This window comes from Podarcis tiliguerta (assembly GCF_965153285.1).
Source record: "Podarcis tiliguerta genome assembly, chromosome: 6".
Lineage (NCBI taxonomy): Eukaryota > Metazoa > Chordata > Lepidosauria > Squamata > Lacertidae > Podarcis > Podarcis tiliguerta.
In genome coordinates, this window is record NC_139539.1 from 8,187,698 (window position 1) to 8,206,874 (window position 19,177).

The 19,177-nt window shown below is 45.7% G+C and overlaps 2 protein-coding genes across 5 annotated transcripts in view; both read left to right on the forward strand.

Moving 5' to 3' along the window:
* CHRNA4 (cholinergic receptor nicotinic alpha 4 subunit) overlaps positions 1-8,980 on the forward strand; it is an 85,269-nt gene extending 76,289 nt beyond the window's left edge. For 2 of the 3 annotated variants that reach the window (XM_083447418.1, XM_083447420.1), the window contains one exon: positions 6,606-6,933. In XM_083447418.1, the coding sequence (XP_083303544.1) occupies positions 6,606-6,731 (126 nt within the window). In that variant the 3' untranslated portion in view covers positions 6,732-6,933. Of the gene's footprint in view, positions 1-6,605 lie in introns of all 3 variants that reach the window. The other variant, XM_083447419.1, reaches the window with a different exon arrangement.
* The window catches only part of PTK6 (protein tyrosine kinase 6), a 736,207-nt gene that overhangs the window by 550,379 nt on the left and 166,651 nt on the right, over positions 1-19,177 (forward strand). The gene's annotated exons all lie outside the window — the stretch shown is intronic.

A 19,177-nucleotide genomic window follows, 5' to 3' on the forward strand; every position in this document is an offset into this window, starting at 1 on the left:
CAAGTTTGGCCATCACTGCCCCATACAGTCTGGGACCAAGATTATCTTACCCTTTAAATACCCAGCTGATCACTGCTCTCTGCCAGAAAGGGCATCCTGCAGGTACCATCTTATCAGGAGGTGCATTCCAAACTCACAGGCCTTTAATGTGGTGCCACCTACCCTTTGAAACTCCTTCCCTTCTAAGCAGAGACTTTTATCCCGGTCAGTTCCCCGCTCCTCCAAGTCTCATTACAATGAATAAAGGGCCGAGTTCCAGACCTCCAAATCAAGTTAAATTGTAAGCTGTTCTTTTGAAATATAAGTAACTCTTTTTCTCCTCTGTGAGCTGATTTCTCCATCCTAAAAAGTACTGGGGGGGGGGTTTAATTGCCCCCCAGAGAACATGTCTAGTAGGCTTGATATTAATTTAATTTGACTCTTGGGGAAACATGCAGACATTGATGAAGTTAAATAAGCATGGATGTAAGAAGCTGAAACCAAATTCTGCCAAAATTTTAGTCAGCTCTCGTTAGAGTCATAGACATGCCAAGTCCACCACTTCAGTTTTATCAATCGATGGCCCACAGCGATATCTTCCTGATGTTTATTCGGAATCTCCTTTCTTGTAACTTGCAGCCATTGGTTTGAGTCCTACCCTCCAGAGCAGGAGAAAACAAGCTTGTTCCCTCTTCCATGTGACAGCCCTTGAGATATTTGAAGATGGGTATCATATCCTCATTGGCTTGATCCAACAGGCGCTTCTTATGTTCTGACCTTGGACTCTGAAACAAACTAGGACCCACTTAAGATCTTTTAGTATTAGTGATAGTGATGGAGCCTTTGAATGGAATGGCTTACATGGTCTTACTGAAATTCATTGTTTTGAACTAGGGTGGCCCTTTGTCCGCTTTATAGATGGCAGTCCTTTATCAGAAGGGCTATCCAGCTCAAGCAGAGAGGGTTGGAAGAGCTGTGAAGTTGCCCATCCATAGTTAGAACCTGGACAGGAGACTGGCACAAATCTCACCTGCTCACAATCTTCCTATGGTGAGAGCTGTTGTGTTTCACTTGAATTATACACTTCTAAATTAGCGCACAGTGGTACCTTGGTTCTCACATGCCTTGGTACTCAAAACAGCTTGGAACCCAAACACTGCAAACCTGGAAGTAAGTGTTCTGGTTTGCAAACTTTTTTCAGAAGCTGAACATCCTCCATTTTGAGTGTTATGCTTCCGATTTGAGTGCCATACTTCCGTTTTGAGTGTTACACTGAGGTCTGTCTGTTTTTGCTATTTTTTCCGCATTGGTTTTGTGGCTTTCTTTGTTTTGTTTTTGTGACTGTGTAGAACCCAGTTCAGCTACTGATTGATTGATTGTGTGACTGCAGTACATTGTTTATTGCTTTCAGTTAGATAGTCTCAATGGTCTCGTCAGATAGTAAAATTCAGTGTTAAATTGCTATTTTAGGGGTTGTTTTTGAAAGTCTGGAATGGATCAATCCATTTTGCATTACTTTCTATGGGAAAGCACATCTTGGTTTTGGAACGCTTTGGTTTTGGAACGGACTTCCGGAATGGATTTCGAGAACCAAGGTACCACTGTATTGGAAAATGGGGTTTATGCTCATCTGTGTCCTTTGTGGAAGGGGCAGTTCTTAAGCTGCTGCCCTATTTTTGCACTTGTAACTTGACAGCCTATAATAAGAAACCAGAGCACGTTTTTTGGGTAACGATTTGCAAGCAGAGCAAAGAGGGGAATTTGCCGGATAACTTAAGCGCCATAAATAATTCCAAGAGCTGATAGCAGAATCACAACATGCTTCGCTCGGACGTTAGCACCATCTTGATGTGACATGATTTTTCCTGGCGTTTTGAGATTTGGAGAAGCAGCAACACTGTGGCATGGTAATAATTAATGTAGGAAGTGAGGGTGACGGATGATTTTACACAGACGCTTTTGTGGTGGCTGTCAAGCTGGACAGAATGACAGATCAGAAGACTGGTTATGTGCATAGCAGGGGCTAATGCTTGGGAGGGGGCTTCTTAAAGGGCGAGAGCAGGACAAATAGCTTGTGCTCTCTTCCCAGGGTGACGTAGTAGTTTAATTCAGGTAGCTGTTTCAAGAAATTTTGAACCTCTTTCCAGTTTAGAATTTAGGCATCCTTTACTGTCTTGCAGGTGGCGCTGTGGGTTAAACCACAGAGCCTAGGGCTTGCCAATCAGAAGGTCAGTGGTTCGAATCCCCGCGATGGGGTGAGCTCCCGTTGCTTGGTCCCTGCTCCTGTCAACCTAGCAGTTCAAAAGCACGTCAAGTGCAATAGATAAATAGGTACCACTCTGGCGGGAAGGTAAACGGTGTTTCCATGCGCTGCTCTGGTTCGCCAGAAGCGGCTTAGTCATGCTGGCCACATGACCTGGAAGTTGTACGCCGGCTCCCTCGGCCAATAAAGCGAGATGAGCGCTGCAACACCAGAGTCAGTCACGACTGGACCTAATGGTCAGGGGTCCCTTTCCCTTTCCCTTTACTGTCTCTCTTGGGAACATAGGAAACTGCCTTATCCCAAGCTTGGCTGGTTCATCAAGCTCTGGCTGGCAGTGGCTCTCCAGGGATTCAGACTTGGGTCTCTCTCAGCCTTACCTGAAGGTGCAAGGAATTGAAGCTAGGACATTCTGCATGCCAGACAGATGTTCTACCACTGAGCTGTAGCCCTTCTGGGTTTCAAAGGCGTACTCTAAAGAGGTGAAGAAAATACAAATAAACCACAATGCTTCTAAACTTTAAAAATAAACTAAGAAGAAGACTGATATAAAGAGAGTCCTGACCAATCAAAGCAGTGATCTATTTAGTCCAATGTCCTGTTCCCTACAGTGGCCAGCAGCAGATACTCAATTTGACATGCCCACAATCAGGTCATGAAGTCAATAACCCTTCCCCCGTTATTCTTCAGCAGCTGCTAGTCAGTGCTATACTGCCCCTGAATATGGAGGTTGCATGTAGCTATCATCAGTTGTAGCCATGGATGCCCTTACCTTCCTTGGATAGGCAATTGACAGCATCGACTGGTTATCAAAGTTTTAGAAAGCAGCATCATAAAACTGTTGTTAAAATGCAGCACCCTCAAAGGCATGCTAAAAAAAAATAGGTTTTAATTGCTCACTGGAAAAAGGAGCTGAGATGAAGCCAGGTGGACTGCCCTTGGAAGGGCATTTTATCACATTGAAGCCGCCACAGAGAAGACCCTCTCCTTTGTGTCCTTATGATAGTACAGGGAACCATAGCAGTTGACCTCAGCCCTCAACCAAGTTGATATGATGGCTCCATCCCATGAGCCTAGCCAGGACTCCACAAAGCCTGGAGCAATTACAGGTTTGTCCATTCCAAGTCTTGCTCTGTACCAACAGGACAGAGGTCACAGCCAAAGGCAATTTATCAATAGATATATTGATTGATTTTATTTGTAGAGTTGGAAGCAGCCAGTAGGATCATCTAGCTCAAACCACTGCAATGCAGGAATCTTTTGCCCAATTTACGACCCTGAAATTAAGAGTCTCATGCTCTACCAACTGAGCTATCCCAGGTGATGTGTGTGTGTGTGTATCACTAGTCACAAAAATTACCAGAGCCATTTACAACTATTTCACATATAATCATACCATAAATCCACATAAAATGTTAAAATCTGCAGAGAGTTTCCTCAAAGCCTTAGCTGGGAAGAAAATCTATGTCGATAGTATCATAGTTCAGTGACATGATAGAGAATGTATGGGAATATTCCCAGTATTTGTTGTTAATGTTAAAAGGCAATGAGTGCTCCCCCCCCCCCGCCCTTGTATGTGGTAGGATTCCATTATTGGAGCAATGTTGTAACCGCAGTTGAGAACATTGTCGGATATAAGATCCCATTAAGCCCCACGCTTCTTCTGCTTGGTGTGCGTAAAAATAGAACACAGGCATTTCAGCCAGTAACTTGCTGATCTCTTCCCAAATTTCATTAGAAAGATTTAGGAAACAAAGGCAGCTCCCAATATTGAACAATGATAGGCAGAATCTGTGGCTTATTGTGCTAATAGCAACCATCTGCTTTCTTTTGAATCACCAAAGAGAAATGGTCATTAAGAAGCACTGGCCATAGTTTCACATTACTTCAGGCACAACCTAAACTGTACGCTTTTTATTTTAATCTTTTTTTAAAAAAATGCAACAAGTAAACAATATTTTTGAAAATAATGATGATGATGAACTGAGGTTCCTCCTTGGGCCAAAGATCTGAGCAATTTTGAGTAAGGAAGGCTTGGAAGAAGTGGCCATTCTCCAGGGGGTGCCAAACATCTTCAGTCAAAGCACCAAATGCTAGATGGGAAGAGACTTTTGGTCAATAGAACTGAATGATTGACAGCAATATAGCAAACTTTTTGCATTTCCTTAAGTGTATAGAAGGACAGCTGGAAAATATGTAACTGACAGGATGTCCCTAGGTACTGTAGAACTATTCTTTCTTTTCAAAAAATGCTTTGACTTTTTCATGGCTGGAATATCTCTATACCTATCATCTCTCTCTCTCTCTCTCTCTCTGTCAGTAGCGCTTGAGACAGGGTTGTGGGTTCAAGACTCCCACACTGCAGAGGGTTGGACTAAATGACCCTCATGGTTCTTTCCAAGTCTATAATCCTATGATTCAGTTATATATTAAAGCTTCCGAGTCATGTGGCCAGCATGACTAAGCCGCTTCTGGCGAAACAGAGCAGCACACGGAAACGCCGTTTACCTTCCCGCTGGAGTGGTACCTATTGATCTACCTGCACTTTGATGCGCTTTCGAACTGCTAGGTTGGCAGGAGCAGGGACCGAGCAACGGGAGCTCACCCTGTCGCGGGGATTTGAACTGCCGACCTTCTGATCGGCAAGTCCTAGGCTCTGTGGTTTAACCCACAGCACCACCCGCGTCCCTCCAGTTATATATTACATATGTTCTATACCAGCTCAACCTTTTCCACTCTGACTGACAGAAGGTTCACTAATGTTGGTGACTGGCATGTCAATGTTTGCGAATAACCTTTGAGGTATCTCAGGAGCAGAGCACCTGCTTGGCATGCAGAAGGTCTCAGGTTCTACCTAGCATCTCTAGGTAGGCCTGGGAAAGACTCTTTGAATGCCTGGAGATGAGTGTAGAGACCAGTGTTGTCACGGTCCAGCCTATGGGCAATCGAAGTCCTGGCTGAGGATGTCAAGACCGGGGGCAAGATGGCAGGGTGGGAGCAGGAACGAGAGTCCAGAAGCCAGGGGTCCGAGGGTCAGGGAGCAGGGAGTCACAAAGTCAAGGGTCCAAGGGGCAAGGAGTCAAGGAGCTGAGGTCCGAGGATCAGGAAGCAAGGAGGCAAACGCAGCAAGGCAGGAAACGTGTTGCTGTGGCAAAGAGCTGAAGGGAAATGCTGACCTTATATCCCTTTCAGGCTCTTGCTACCAGGTGCCGTGAGTTACCAAGCAGCCTTACCTGTGCGGCCACACCTTGCCTCTCTAGAACAAACTTAGGAAGGCCCCAGTCCTGCAAAGCCCTACTGGTCACAGGGCCTGGCTCCTGCACACACTCCTGAAAAGCATTTCCCCAAGTTGTGGGTAATGATCCACCAGTGACTCACAAAGCCCTGTGCCAGGTGGGTTGCAGGCCTTATAAGTAAGCTCCAAATAATTATTGCTTTTAATGCTTCAGTGGTATGAGGAATACCTCTTACCTCATTGTTTTGTTAGCGTATTATAATGCTGCGGTGATACTTGCAACCAAATCTCAGAAAGGCTCGAGTCTTATATTTCAGCACTTGGGAGCTGCTGTTGTGTGGCTGGCAGCAGATCCAGTGATCATTCAACAAAAGGTGGTCATACAGGGAGTTGTTTTGAGTGACACTTGTGGCTTGTCTCTGATTCATAGGAGACAAGATGTCATAGTCACCCAGAACAACTCCCTGTGGTGAACCATCATTAGATCTACCATTACAGTTAGTTAGGTTCTTCAGCAACATTTGCTATGAAGACGAAATGCAGAAGCAGGTTAAGTATCAGTAATGATCTGGGATGATGTCTGACAACTTTCAAACCCTGCATTGTCATTCCAACTGATATTATTATTATTATTATTATTATTATTATTATTATTATTATTATTATTATTTTATTATTATTATTATTATTATTATATTTATACCCTGGCCATCTGGTTGGGTTTCCCCAGCCACTCTGGGCAACTTACAGACAAAAGGCAAGCTCACACATCCCACTCATACTTGCAGAAATGGACTGTATTTGATACTTTTTTTGTCCGGCGGTTTTCATTGGGTTGTTTTTTTATTCATAACCATCCCTGGATTCTTTTGAATGAACTGTGGTTTCGAAACACATTCAGTCAATAGGATGTCATATAAGGCAAGGCTCCCCATGACCAAAACCAACCAACTTTGGGTTTGTCTACCCACATTGCCAACTCTGGTGGCAGCTATGCCTTAGATGACCTCACCATCACAGACACAGAAAGATCCTCTTGGCCAGCCAGTAATTGGCAAACACCTACAGTCTTTCTTCCTGCTTTCTGAATGTACAGTAAGTGTCCTTCCTTCTCCCCCTCTCTCATTCCAGGTGAAGGAGGACTGGAAGTACGTGGCAATGGTCATTGACAGAATTTTCCTCTGGATGTTCATCATTGTTTGCTTGCTGGGGACTGTGGGCCTATTCCTACCTCCTTGGCTGGCAGGAATGATCTAGGATCCAAACAACTCTGGAAAGGAATCCGTCGCATCCCATTCAACCAATTCCAATCCACCTGGAAGGGGCAAAGCTGAACGCTGGAGAAGGCTGCTACGAATGATTTGCTGTAATGTCTGCGCATGAACCATTCCTGGGGAGCTCCAAGGATGCCTTCCAAGGTTGCATCACTTGCCTAAGCCATCTTCATCTTCTATATCTCTTTGGGGGCGGGCGGGAGGGGTGGGGCTGGTCAATTAGAGTTTATCCATAGCATGACGGCATCTGTTGTCATATATACTCCTGAGAACACAGCTGTGTTCCTTTAAAGCAAGTGCAAATAGAGGCACTTAACATAATGGACTCAGTCCCTCCTGGCAAGTCAATGGAGAAGTCTAGCACTGGCTGGGTATTGAGCTGAAGCTCTTCAGAACCAAACAAGGCTGAGTGAAGGGTCTTGTTGAGGTTTGTTTGAACAACTGGCAAGGAGCGGTGGAGGTGAAGAGGATAGATTTTTGTCAGAGGCACGCCTTGGTGGAAACGAAAAATATGAATTCAAGTTCTCCTGATTTTCAAAGTTCAGTTTCGTAATGAAACTGAGCAAACTGGAGGAAAGACATACCACATCTGGCCACCACTGGACTGTACATCTTGGCTGGTCCATATGATCAGAAGAGACACCTGGTACAGCTTTTGCTGGGCCAAACCACATTAGGCTGCAGGTGGGGGGATCCCATCTTTGCACACTTATTAAACTACCATGCCTGGAAGAAGGGTTGGCTCGAACTCTTCTTCCTGCCTTTTTAGTTTTTGTATTTGCAGGGAGCTTTGTTTGCACTGCAGGAATGTTCGGATCCTCCGCTGGCAGTCTGAAAAGGAATAGACAAGCAAAAGCTGCAGTGTGCCGCTCTTGAGATCGGAAGCATCAGCTTTGCGGCTCTGAAGCAAAGGGAAGATAAAGTCAATGGGAGAGGAAGCTGAAGCTCAGAGGCCCACAAAGCTACAGGGTCCCCGTTTCTGGCAGTGTCAGCTGGAGTTATACAAGTTCACAGAGCGCTTTCCTCTGTCGTGCCAAGAATGGGGAAGCCCCTTCTTCCTTACACAGCATGGGCTGCTCTGTGGGAGAGCAGCTAAAGTAGTTAGAAGCAGCATCCCATAACTTTGCTTGTAAAAGCATTTGCTGTGTTGCTTCCAGAGAAAGACTTGGGGGATCCAAAATGGTACTGACAATACCTTTGAGCAGGAGCAGGCACTGGAATTGCTAAGATCCCCTCTTCGTAGCCAGCAAGGAATCCTGTTTGACAAGAAACCATTGTACTCTGCCAACATAGTGGAGCAAAGGCACCAGGTGCCACAGATTGCATCTAATCTGTTCCTCCCCGTTCCTTCCATTTGTTTCCAAAGTGTCAGGTGTAATTTGCATAATACATTTCACCAGTACAAATCACATTTCCTAGGTGCACAATGTGGATTTCCACCCTCCGCCCCCGGTGCAGAATAAATGCAATCAGGAATTGAAATGGAAACCTATCTATTAAGAGTCCTTCGCTATGAAGATTAGGGCTGGGTTTCAAAATCACGATATATCACCAGACAAACATTGTGATAGAATGATACACATTATCACAATATCTGAAATAAGGATGGAGCTATGCAGAGGCATTGGCTGGCTTCACAATTTTACCCACATTGTGATTTTGCATAACACACATCCCATGTTTTGTGATATATTGCCGGGTCAAAAACTATGGAACCAATATCGCGACATGCTCTTCTAACCAGTTTTGGGTGATAGATTGATATATCACCCAGCCCTAAAGAAGTTGCAGCTTAAACTCTTGGGTCAAGCCATATTTGATGGGTGGGTCTGCTGGAAGGGGCATATGCATCCATATAATCCATTGTTCACCACTGTTGGCACATGAGTAGGGTTATAGTGATGGAAAAGGGGGGTGGATTTCCACTGCTGGCATGTGTGGCTTGATCTTCTGTGATGGAGCATCATGTGGGTCCTGCACTTCCTGCCCAAACAAAGCTCAGTCCATGCCTGCTTGGTCTTTATCTGGCGGTGTGAACTCAGGTTAACACTTAAAACTTTTCAGATGACAAAAGCAAAGACGGAGAAGAGAATCCTCGAAAGGGAGATAAGAATGTGAGGATGACTCCTCCAGACTTTTCCCTGTGATTCTGGGCCAAATCTTTCTCGATTAAGAGAAGCAATTGTTGAAGCTTCATGAACAGACTTGAAATAAAGGATTTCTGAGTAACTGTAGCCTTGTGTCATTCTTAGAGTTGTCTTACTTGAACTGGGAGCCCCAACAAGGCTTCTATCAAAGCACTGGACTTTCAGGAACTGGTGGGGAGAGCATAGCTCAGAAGCAGAGCTTTGAACGCAGAATCATAGAATCATAGAGTTGGAAGAGACCACAAGGGCCATCGAGTTCAACCCCCTGCCAAGCAGGAAACACCATCAGAGCACTCCTGACATGTGGTTGTCAAGCCTCTGCTTAAAGACCTCCAAAGAAGGAGACTCCACCACACTCCTTGGCAGCAAATTCCACTGTCAAACAGCTCTTACTGTCAGGAAGTTCTTCCTAATGTTTAGGTGGAATCTTCTTTCTTGTAGTTTGGATCCATTGCTCCGTGTCCACTTCTCTGGAGCAGCAGAAAACAACCTTTCTCCCTCCTCTATATGACATCCTTTTATATATTTGAACATGGCTATCATATCACCCCTTAACCTCCTCTTCTCCAGGCTAAACATGTCCAGCTCCCTTATAGAAGGTACTGAGCATCTCTAGAGAGGACTGTGAAGACCTTCTGCCTGAAATCTTGGAGAGCCACTGCCAGTCAGTGTCAACAATATTTAGTTAGGTAGACCAATGTCCTGCCTCAGTATAAGGAATCAGAATCATATAATTGTAGAGTTGGAAGGGCCATCTAGTCCAACTCCCTGCAATGCAGGAATCTCAGCTAAAGCATCCATGGCAGATGGCCATCCAACCTCTGCTCCCGCTCTTCCCCAAAATTGGGAGATTTGGAGGAAAAGAAGGTGACAGAAGGTAGATTTTGAGAAGGGGTGTTTGACATAGATGGGATAAAATGGAATGATAAATTACATGCAAAATACTTCTCCCTCACACCTTAGGAAGAAATCATCTGCCTTATAAAACTCTTTTTTAGAATTGCTTTAGGAGAAATTACTTGTAAACCTGATCATCACCATTTGCCCTTTAAATTTACTACTGAAAAAAGGAGCATTTCAATATATCAGTTTTCAGAAGAGGCCTTAGTTTTCAAGCTTGGGAAATGGCTCATTCTTTCTGTTCCCTTCCACAATTCCATATTATGTTACCTTCTGACTGACAGAGAGAACGATCAAAACATTTTCTGGGCTGAAACAAATGGAAATTGCATCCTAGACACAGAAGTTCTTCTGCCATTTGGATCTCATGATGTTCAGCTCCATGTGCTCACCTTGAATACCCAGGACAAACTGGTCCTAGTCTGAGGGTTGTCAGGCACAGGAATGGGGCCCCAGATGCAGACTTCATCCAGGGGCTAGGCCAGGCCTGTTGCGTCTCAAGGCCCCAAGACCCACCCCCAAAATAAATACACATGGACACTTATATTAGTTTAAGTTTTGGGGCAAATTTGGGCAACAACTTTATTGAAATACAGTCACATGAGCGGTATTGGCTTAGGCATTGACTCCCCATTATAACTGACTCCACATCTCGTTATGATCATCCAATGGGGTAAACCAAACGAGGGAGCAAGTTCGATGAGGACCAACCAAAGCTCACCCTGGGGTTCCTGGGGTCCTGGCATGGCCCTAGCCCCTCAAGCGGACTTCGGACGAGATCCAGTATCCCCAGATTCCTTTAACGGAATACCCAGTTCCTGGAGGGGCAGGTGATGATTGCACCTTCCCTCCCCACAATCCAACCGAGTCAATGCCTAACCGCCACCTTACAAGTTGCGACGATTTGCTAAGGGGTAGGCAAAAACCAAATGGCTAAAGCCAATCTGCCAAATGGGAAAATTCCTGCCTAGCCCTTGTTCCAAAACAGGCGACCCAAACCAAAGCAAGGCCAAGCGACTCTACCTAAACCAGGGAGAGTGGGTGGGTGTTCAGCAGTGAGAAGCAAGTGTCCCTGCTTGCATCATGCTGCCGTTTTTAAAGTCCCTGGGATCACGCCACCTACTGGCTATTGGCTAAAACCACCTGGTGTGATCCCTGGGGAATGGCCAGGACTTCCTGCTCCCCCGCCCCCCATTTTAACCCTATTGGGTGAGCTCTTAGGTCCCAAGTGCAACCAGGACCCTCTGTTATGAGGATCCCATTTGGAAGATACACAGCAGAGCATTTCTCAAAACCAGGACTTCCAGTTCTCAGTGCCAAGGCTCTGCTGCCTCATCAAACCTGGTAGGTGAGCTGATACAGATCAGGAGCACCCTCTGAGAGCCAGTGTGGTATAGTGGTTAAGAGCGGTAGACTCGTAATCTGGGGAACCGGGTTCGCGTCTCCGCTCCTCCACCTGCAGCTGCTGGGTGACCTTGGGCCAGTCACACTTCTTGAAGTCTCTCAGCCCCACTCACCTCACAGAGTGTTTGTTGTGGGGAAGGAAGGGAAAGGAGAATGTTAGCCGCTTTGAGACTCCTTCGGATAAAGCGGGATATCAAATCCAAACTCTCTAGGTTGCAGATTTAGCCAGAATATCATCAACTGCCCCAACAGTTTGAGCTTGTGTCAGCCGAGATACGCCAGGCCACATAAAACCCTCACATCCACATCAGCTATTCATTCTGGGTAACAGAAATTAACCTGCACATTTCTCCTAACACGTTTGTATGCAATTTTGCCCGGTACACATATCTTTGCAAGTAAATAAATGCACAGGTGGTTTGTAATGCAATGTCCCAGCCAAGTCAAGCAGTCGGGACATTGTACACCCGGCCCTTATCTGATAAAATGGTAATAGTACAGACCAGCTGATCAGCTTAGGGGACATGGCTTTAATCCTGTGCTCCCGTTCCCTAGTGCACATCTAGTTGGTGCAGCTGGCAGTTGGGGGCCCAAGTGCCATGAACGGTTGCTTCCCCTGCCCCACCATAACCCAAGATGAAATGACCACACTTGACAGTATTCTTTGGTTCAAGCTAGACCACAACTTTATCGATTACAGATATAAGTGGCTTTGGCTTAAGCATTGGGCATGACCGGTATTGACCAGCTAATTTGAGGTCCGATTCTCCAAGGGGTTGAACCCATGTTAAGATTGTCCTTTGACATACATTAAATAGGAACGTCCCCACACAGATCACCTTGAGGGGTGCTATGGCCCTAGCCCCTGCAGGATCCCTTTAACAGGATATCCAAACCTCTCCTCCAACCAAGATGTCAGGGAACTGCCATCAGCTCAGAGGTGAGAGGTGGAAGGGCAGATGGATTACAGAGAGCCTCCAAAGATGCCTTATGAGGAACGGCTAAGGGAGCTGGGCATGTTTAGCCTGGAGAAGAGGAGGTTAAGGGGTGATATGATAGCCATGTTCAAATATATAGAAGGATGTCATATAGAGGAGGGAGAAAGGTTGTTTTCTGCTGCTCCAGAGAAGCGGACACGGAGCAATGGATCCAAACTACAAGAAAGAAGATTCCACCTAAACATTAGGAAGAACTTCCTGACAGTAAGAGCTGTTCGACAGTGGAATTTGCTGCCAAGGAGTGTGGTGGAGTCTCCTTCTTTGGAGGTCTTTAAGCAGAGGCTTGACAACCATATGTCAGGAGTGCTCTGATGGTGTTTCCTGCTTGGCAGGGGGTTGGACTCGATGGCCCTTGTGGTCTCTTCCAACTCTATGATTCTATGATTCTATGAAAGATCGTGAGAAGCAGCACTTCCTCCGCAGAGGAGGGAAGCCCCGCCTCTAGTGGGGAAGAGATACAGGGCTCGGAGGATGCAAGAGAGAGCCAAAACACCGTGCATGAGCAAAGTGGGGGGTGCAGGTCCCCCTTTACCAACGCCCTCCCTGCACAGTAGGTTTTCGCGCAGAGAGGGGTGGCATTGGATGGGGGGTCAAGAGACTACTCTGCTGGAGAAAGTTTAAGGACCACCCACTCTCAGATTCTGCTAGTGACTGAGCAAGGCATGGAATTGAGACGTTCTGCACTGTAGATGTTTTGCACCAATAATAAAGCCTTTGAAAAGACCAGTGAGGGATCTTGCCTGTTCGCTCTCTCGAGCAACCAAGCCGATAGGCATAACACAAGACTAAGGCTTTTACCCAATGCCTTTTGTGCCAAAGTTGTGAGGATTACTATGAGGTAGGTGAAACCCCCAGGTTGACCAATTGACCTAAAGGACAAATGCCTCCTCTGCTCCCCAAATGGTGGCCAATCATAATCCATAGCAAGGCCAGGAACACAACCTACCTCTGTGATAGGTAGGAGATAGCCCAAGGGGGTGGGAGACCCAGCAAAAACCTGAAGTGCAGGGTAAGGGACTGAGCATGCCCACCCCTTGGGCCAGCTGTCACTAGCCAGTTTAGCAGCCAGACCAAACCCAAATGCTCCCCAGGTGGTGGGAGAGGCTGTTGCATCTCCTGGCAGCTGAGGACCCAGCAAGGAGGCAGAAATTGTGGGAATGTTCAGGGAGGCAGGAGAGGATATATTGTTTAATAATATCCTTCCCAACTTGTGTTACCGAGTTCTATAATTTAGCAGAGTAACATTCCCTTTTTAAACTTACACAGTGGATAACATGTTGCCAGGCTTGCTTTAGCCTCTAAAATAAGTTTCCTGGTAATTCCCCTTTATTCCCTCCTAAAAAGGAATAGACATGACAAAGTCTTGTATAAAAGGCGTAAAATAGTTTACTCACACATTCTGTTCACAGATGGATCCCAGAAGGCAGACTTAAGTTACAAAATATATACACTTGGAATCTATCCCATAAGGGGATAGTTCCTTTGTCCTCTCTTGGTTGGAGGCCAAGAGAACATCTCAGGCTAAGCAGCTGATGCTTCTACGATGAAAGCAAGATGGAGGAGAGAGAGATGTGGTGGCCAGCCCTGTGCTTTTGTTACCTGCACAGGTAAGGTCACGTCCACCTCTGGTCACATGTAGAGGAAGTTTGTCCCAGCCTAGGAGGAAACAGGAAGTTCCGACTGGCTGGTCCAGACATCCCCTTTTTACATCCACTCTAGGAATGTTGTATTTGACTGCTCTGTGTTCCACATCCTACAGAAATGGCAATGGAGTCTCTCCATGCCTCAATGCTGCACTGCCAGTTAAATGGTAAGCGGACTTATCTGACAAGGTTCTGCATGTCCAGTTTTGGTTTGATGCCTTCCTGCAAAGGGGGAAATCTGAGTGGGTGAAAATATACGGTTGATGTGGTGCTTTATGGTTGACCGATGTGCTGTGCAAATTTGCTCAAAAGTTTACTTCTGTTTTCAAGAATTTGCTCTAGCCAAGATGACCAACTTTGTTCGGCACTCATTAATTTTATTCCGCCCTCCCCCTGGTAATCTTTTGCAACTTTTTTATTTCAAGCTGCATCTGAAGGTTGGACAGACATCTATACGTGGCTTCAAGTCTCGGACCTACACCCAATTGTTCTTCCATTAGATGATAAGATTGGAGTCATTAGCGACTAATTAAAACAGACCCTTTAACCTGGGTGTCTCTTTGGATGAAAAAAGATGCATCCTCCTGAAGCTGCTGCATTCATTTGAGGGAAGATAATGAAGCCCCAAATTTTACATCTACACAAGCGCATAATGGCAAGCTCCAAGTTTCAGAATAAAGCTTGCGGGTCAAGAAACAGAGCATGAATAATCACTGCTGAAGAAAGACTGCACCAGTTTACACCAAAGAATTGCAAGCCTGATAGCTAGGGAATGTGTTCTTGTTCCTAAATTAAAATGGGAAACACATGCAACTCTGGCCCCTGGAAAAAACAGAAAAAGCCTGCTCGCCTCAGAGGAGTCCACCCTCTGTGCTTCTGTCTGAGTTGCCGTTCTGGTGGACGGGGCCAGAGGCAAAACTGGACAGAGCATTAAATGCAAATGTTTACTTTTGTGCATTGGCCTAGGTAGACTCACCAACTCCTCTGTCTTTTTCATCTAGGTAACTAAGAAGCATTATTACAGCATACCTTTCAACTGTCCTGATTTAATTGGGATATGCCATTTTGAAAGGCCATGCTCTTGTGTGAGCCACCTGGCTCCTGGGAGATCATGGACCTAAAACATGTGTGCTGGGGGGGGGGCGTGCTATTGTACAGGTCATGTAACTCATGCAGGAGCAAGGCCCCGAAAGACTCACACCCCATGTCCTCTGGGACATGTGGGAAAGTACATCAGAATTCAAGGGCAGTTTCCAGCCAGGCAAAAACAGTGGCAGAGAGTGAAAAGGTGTGATCTAGGAAAAGTCCCAAGGGCCAGATTAGAGAGACACGGAGGGCTGCATTTGCTCCCCAAACCTGCACAGCACTATATTAACTCTCCAGTTTAGTTTGGCCCTTGCTCATTTTGAGTGATTCCCACTCACGGCAGGAGTCTCAACCAGGGTGCTTGACTGGTGCAGCGATGGCCTCAATCACAACCTGGGATCACAGAAGTTTGGAAGCAGAGAGGACAGGGATCTGCTAAGCAGGGCTTGCAGGCTCCTTGTGTGGCAGGGCTTCCCTTGGGATCCACTGGAATTTTTACAGCGCTTTCCTCCCCCTCCCCCCGGGCCCTGTTTTTATGAGCTTGTTCAAAGTGGCCAGGGGAAATTGCAAATATTAGCTCAGTGTCACATAAGAGACAAACCAAGGAAAGTGTGCTGATGCTGAGCCAGCGGTTCCTGCCAGCAAAGGCAGTGGAAGAGGAGCAGCAGAAAGGAACCTGATGAATATGGATGAGCTCGGCTCAGGAACTCAACCCGAAATGAAAATTGCAATCGGGAAGAAATGAATCCCTTCTTAGGTCCTCGCTAATGGAGCATTATGTCAGTTGTGGCTTCAAGTTTGCGCTGTTTGGAGACTAATTGCCAGTGTGGGATGGAGACGATGTGGTCCTGATCTGGAGTCTGCATGCCCCCGGGGCAGGGAAAGCTCCCATCTGAGCATGTGGGAGTTTCTTCCTCCTCCTAATAATAATAATAATAATAATAATAATAATAATAATAATACATTTTATTTATACCCCGCCCTCCCCAGCCAAGACCAGGCTCAGGGTGGCTAACACCAGATATAAAACAATTGATTGAAATCCAACTAAAAAAACAAGATTAAAATACATGTCCAAGAAGCTTTTAAAAGCTTGTCAGGGTGCTGGAAGGAATTTTGACTATTGTTGCTGCTTTTGTGGCAGAGGCATGAATTTGGGCAGTGCTTGATGTGAAGAGATGATAGATGATAGCTAGCTAGCTAGATAGCTAGATAGGTAAAGGGGCCTCTGACCATTAGGTCCAGTGGTGGCCGACTCTGGGGTTGTGGCGCTCATCTCACTTTATTGGCCGAGGGAGCTGGTGTACAGCTTCTGGGTCATGTGGTTCTGGCGAACCAGAGCAGCACACGGAAACACCATTTACCTTCCCGCCGGAACGGTACCTATTTATCTACTTGCACTTTGACATGCTTTCGAACTGCTAGGTTGGCAGGAGCAGGGACCGAGCAACGGGAGCTCACCCCGTCGCAGGGATTTGAACCGCTTTATTTATTTATATCTCGCTTTATTGGCCGAGGGAGCCGGCGTACAGCTTCCGGGCCATGTGGCCAGCATGACTAAGCCGCTTCTGGCAAACCAGAGCAGCACACGAAAATACCATTTACCATCCCGCCGGAGCAGTACCTATTTATCTACTTGCACTTTGATGTAGTTTCAAACTGCTAGGTTGGCAGGAGCAGGGACCAAGCAACGGGAGCTCACCCCGTTGCAGGGATTTGAACCGCCAACCTTCTGATCGGCAAGCCCTAGGCTCTGTGGTTTAACCCACAGCACTGCCCGTGTCCCTCTAGGATAGGAGGATAGGAGGGAGATAAAAGAAAGCACCTTTCCACACAGCTCTTAGTTCAACTATATCACTTGTTCTCACAGGAGATGGTGGTGGCTACCAACTTGGATGCCTTTGAAAGAGGATTAGACAAATTCATGGAGGAGAGGGCTGTCGATGGCTACTAGCCTTGCTCTACCCCCATAGTTGCTGGAAATTGCAGGAGGAGAGAGGGCTCTTGTGTCTGGGTCTTCCTTGTGGGCTTCCCATAATGGGCATCTTGTTGGCCACCATGAGAGCTGGATGCTGGACTTGATGGACCGTAGACCTGATCCAGCAGGCTCTTCTTATGTGACCAGTGAGTATGTTGGCAGAGTAGGGGCAGAGCTCTCCATCCCTCCTCCACACCCAGCATAGGCTAATAATAATAATAATAATAATAATAATAATAATTTATTTATTTATTTTTAAATGATATTTATTAGAAGTTTAAAAATTACAGAAAAAAGGAAAAGGAAAAAGGAAAAACAATAAAAAGTTTAACAAAACATACATTACAATTACAATTACAATACATAAAAGAAACAAAGAAAAAGGAATATAGAAACATAAAAAGGCAATACAACAATGCAGAGAAAAAAACACACAAAAAAACACTAAACACACACATCCAATATTCTATATCTTTACCTTTCATTAACTTGTTTCATCGACCTCCTCACACCTCCCTTTTTTGTATTCTATTTCAGTTAACTATTTCAGCAAATTCTTTCCATCTTTCTCAATTTTTGTTCTATAATTTATCTTAATGGTCTAACCTTAAATTTTTCATTTTGTCCTGTTATCAATCAGCTTTTACTTAATTCTTTATTACATTTCTGCTAAAACCATATGGCTTCATTCCAGCATCCTTCTAACCTTCATAATAATAAATTTTATTTATATCCTGCCCTCCCCAGCCAAGATCAGGCTCAGGCCGGCTAACACCTGGTAAAAACAATTGATTAAAATACAACTTAAAAACAAGATTAAGTACAACATTAAAATGCAGCCTCATTTCAGTAGAAATTCAAATCTTTTGGGGGATGAAAATGTCAAGTCTTCACCAAGGCTAGCTATCCAGACTGGTCCTACGTGGGCCAGAAAAAAGCCAGGGAAGTCCCCAGATAGGAGTTCCATCACAGAAGGAGAAAGGAAAAAGGAAAGAGGGGGAGGGAATCAAACTGATTCTAAGCCAAAGGCCAGGCGGAACAACTCTGTCTTACAGGCCATGTGGAAAGTAATCAGATGCCACAGGACCCTGGTCTCATGAGACAGAGCGTTCCACCAGGCTGGAGCCAGTGTTGAAAAGGCCCTGGCTCTGGTTGAGGCTAATCTGACTTCCTTAGGGCCCGGAACCTCTAGGGTGTTGCTGTTTATGGACCTTAAGGTCCTCCATGGGGCATACCGGGAGAGGCGGTCCCGTAAGTACGAGGGTCCTAGGACGTGATGGACATCTGGTTGGCCACCACGAGAGCAGGATGTTGGACTTGATGGACCATTGGCCTGATCCAGCAGGCTCTTCTTATGCAACCGGTGAGTAAGTTGGCAGAGTAGGGGCAGAGCTCTCCATCCCTCCTTCACACCCAAAGTAGAGAAACCCAGAAAAGCTACCTCCTTCGCACCCAGCTCAGAAGAGCCATGGGCCTCTGCAAGAGGATGGAGGTCCCTGATGTGCCAGCTTCAAGCAAGCTGCGATATTATTGCAGGCCAACTAATTGACAACTAATTACTAATTGACAACTGCGAACTAATTGACAAGATTGGCTTAAGCTTATTGTGTCCTGCCATCTCCGATCGGAGGAGTGGAGAAAAAGAACTTTGACACAGGGAAACTGGGATTCTGTCTCCCCCAGATATTTCTGGCATCCACTCGCTGAGTGTTGAGCTCTCCATTATCCAAAGAAATCTCTTAGATTCAGCGAGCATAAACAGCTGCTGTAGCGTGTGAGCAAAAAGAGGAAAATCTAAAAATACAGGCATCTCTGGGGGCTTGGAGAGACTACAGGAGTAAAATACAAGGGCAGCAGCAGGAGAGCTTGATGTTATTCTGCAGCCAGTGCGCTGCTCTGCTGAACACTCTCACACACACACACCCATGCCAGCAGCGCATTGCTGTGTGAACAGATGTAAGGCCTGCCAGTAAAAAGAGGTCACAGAGTTGAGCCAAGAGGACTCCTGCAAAACTCTTTATAGTTCCATCAGTGTGATGGGTTGGGAACAGCAGGACCACCATCCAGTGTCCTCCCTCAGCCCCACATGCTGCTCTGGAAATTGCTGGCAATACCCAGCCCACCTGGAGACAATTGCTCTGTTCTGCTTTATCTGATCTGCCTCAACATGAACCAAGTTTGTCAAATTCCTGGCGCTAGGAATCGCACTAGAAAGTGTAGTAGCTGTTAATAATAATAATAATAATAATAATAATAATAATAATAATAATATA